Source organism: Narcine bancroftii, chromosome 2 (assembly GCF_036971445.1).
Source record: "Narcine bancroftii isolate sNarBan1 chromosome 2, sNarBan1.hap1, whole genome shotgun sequence".
Taxonomy (NCBI): Eukaryota; Metazoa; Chordata; class Chondrichthyes; order Torpediniformes; family Narcinidae; genus Narcine; species Narcine bancroftii.
Genome location: NC_091470.1, coordinates 354,361,800 through 354,363,897, shown reverse-complemented (window position 1 = coordinate 354,363,897; position 2,098 = coordinate 354,361,800). Strand labels below are relative to the sequence as shown.

At 43.5% G+C, this 2,098-nt stretch overlaps 1 protein-coding gene across 1 annotated transcript; it reads right to left on the bottom strand.

The window, feature by feature from the left end:
- Window positions 1–571: 571 nt before the first annotated feature.
- lrrc30a (leucine rich repeat containing 30a) lies at window positions 572–1,641 on the bottom strand. Its single transcript, XM_069915451.1, has one exon. It carries the CDS (start codon window positions 1,598–1,600, stop codon window positions 713–715), a length of 888 nt encoding a protein of 295 aa, XP_069771552.1. The 5' UTR covers window positions 1,601–1,641; the 3' UTR covers window positions 572–712.
- Window positions 1,642–2,098: the final 457 nt, after the last annotated feature.

The following is a 2,098-nucleotide window of genomic DNA, read 5'->3' as shown; positions in this document are numbered from 1 at the left end:
ATCGGCTCTCTGCCATGCAGGTGACCATGACGCTCCTAATCTCCTCCTCCTGCGACCCTGCGCATGCGCGCGGTCCATCGTCCTCTTCGCCCTCCCCCTGTTCTAACCTGCGCCTGTGCCTTATTTCTCTTGAGCTTTATTCCGATATACATTTCCAGCGACGATCAACTTTGCTCCCAATCCATGCAAGTACATGTCTGTGACAAAATCTTCAAAACAATTTGAGGCACACAAATCCTTAAAATAAGATGAGGTAAATCTAAATAGAAAACTGTTTTTTTACAATTTTTTACAGGCAGCGCGGTGAGCATAGCAGTTACCACAGTGCTGTTACAGCAATGGTGATCGGGTCTGGGGTTCAAATCCCATGCCGTCTGTAAGGACCTTTGAACGTTTTCGCCGTGTCTGCATGCATTTCCTCTGGGGGCTCAAGTTTCCTCCCGCCATTCAAAACATACCAGGGATTGAAGGTTAATTGGGTGTAATTGGGTGATACAGACTCGTGGGCCAAAATTGCCTTTTACCATGCTGAATGGCTAAATCTAAAATTTATTCTGCAAGTTAAGTTCAGTTCTCTAAGACGTGCCTTTTTCATTCTCTTCACACAGGTGACTCAAGGAAAGGTCATTAATGTGCATCAACTTATTCAACAGCTCGTGGACACACTTTGATATCTGCTTTTAAATCCTCCAGGAATTAGTCATTCATTTTCTCACTTGGGTTTTAAGTAATCAAAGAGAGATTGAAGCCCTTCGTCTGCAAGATCTGGCAGTGGTTTGACTAACGGGTTGCATTTGACATGAAGCCCTGTGTCTAATGAATGGCAGGCCATCCTTTCTAACTCCGTCAACATGGGAAGACTTGTGGGAAGATTTTCAATGACATTATAGTTCACGTTAAGCAGTTTAAGGGGCTGCATCAAGCAGATGGACTTAGGCAGGAACCGAAGCCGGTTTCGTTCGGCAATGAAAATTCGCATCCTTTCCAGCTGGCCAACACTTTCAGAAATGCTTTCAATCCTGTTGCAGCCTACGTGTAAGAAAGTTAACCTTCTCATCCTGTAGATGCACAAGGGTAATTGGGAAAATTGATTGTTGCTTAAATTGAGCTTTTCCAGTTTCTTCAATTCTTCCAGGTTCTCGGGCAGAGATGAAAGGGTGTTGTGGGAGAGGCTGAGCACTTGCAACCTCTTGCAGTGGCCCAGTTCAGACGGGACTTCCTTGAGAGAATTCCAGTCGGCAAATAAAACCCTCAGCTTCCTCAGCATTCCAATTTCCTTCGGCAGAACAGCCAGCCGATTCCCCAGTACGTTCAGTGTGACTAAATTCTGAAGTCTCTCAATGCCAGGGCTAATGCTGAGAAGGAAATTGTGTGACACGTTCAATTTCTCTACCTCAGTTACCTGCCAAATAATTTGTGGGATCTCTGACATCTCCATCATTGCTAGCCTCAGAGAGTTTTGGCCATAAACAATCTTCAGTTGGTTCCTCAGTTCACCAATCAAAAGTTCTTCCCTTTCTTTTGAAGTAACTATCCCTTTACTTTTTATTGTCTTCCTCAACTCTTCTTTGGAAGTGTTCTTCGATACACAAACTCCCATCCTTACCTTCTAAGGTTAGTTTTTAACTTCTTCCAAGGTTCGTGTTGGTGACCTATAAAATTAAAGTTGACAGTGTTCAAGATATTATGCACCTTCAGGAAGCAGAAAAAGTTTATAGGACTTTTTAAACATCATGCCAATTAAGTGATACTGGGTGTATTGAACATTGGATTTAAGGTGGTTTTGTGGTGTGCTCTGTAATGTAATCTCAGTAGAAACCTATAGCACAGAGAACAACAGGAAAGGGCCGAAGTGGACAGGATGCAGAATCTGACAGGAAAACCACTGTGACAAAGTTGTTTCTAAAATGTGAGAAGCTGCATTGTAATGAATAAGCAGCTTTTGGGGTGACTTTAAATTTTAGTGCGTTTAGAGTAATCGTGTTATGATTCCTGCCTTGACCCCCACCACCCAGGCCATGCCCTTTTCACTCTGCTACCATCCAGAAAAAGGTACAGGAGCCTAAAGACGAACACTCAGCAACGCAAGGACAGCTTC

Bases quoted from the DNA above. Each gene is read 5' to 3' on its own strand.
- lrrc30a (XM_069915451.1), bottom strand. From the start codon at position 1,600: ATGGGAGTTTGTGTATCGAAGAACACTTCCAAAGAAGAGTTGAGGAAG.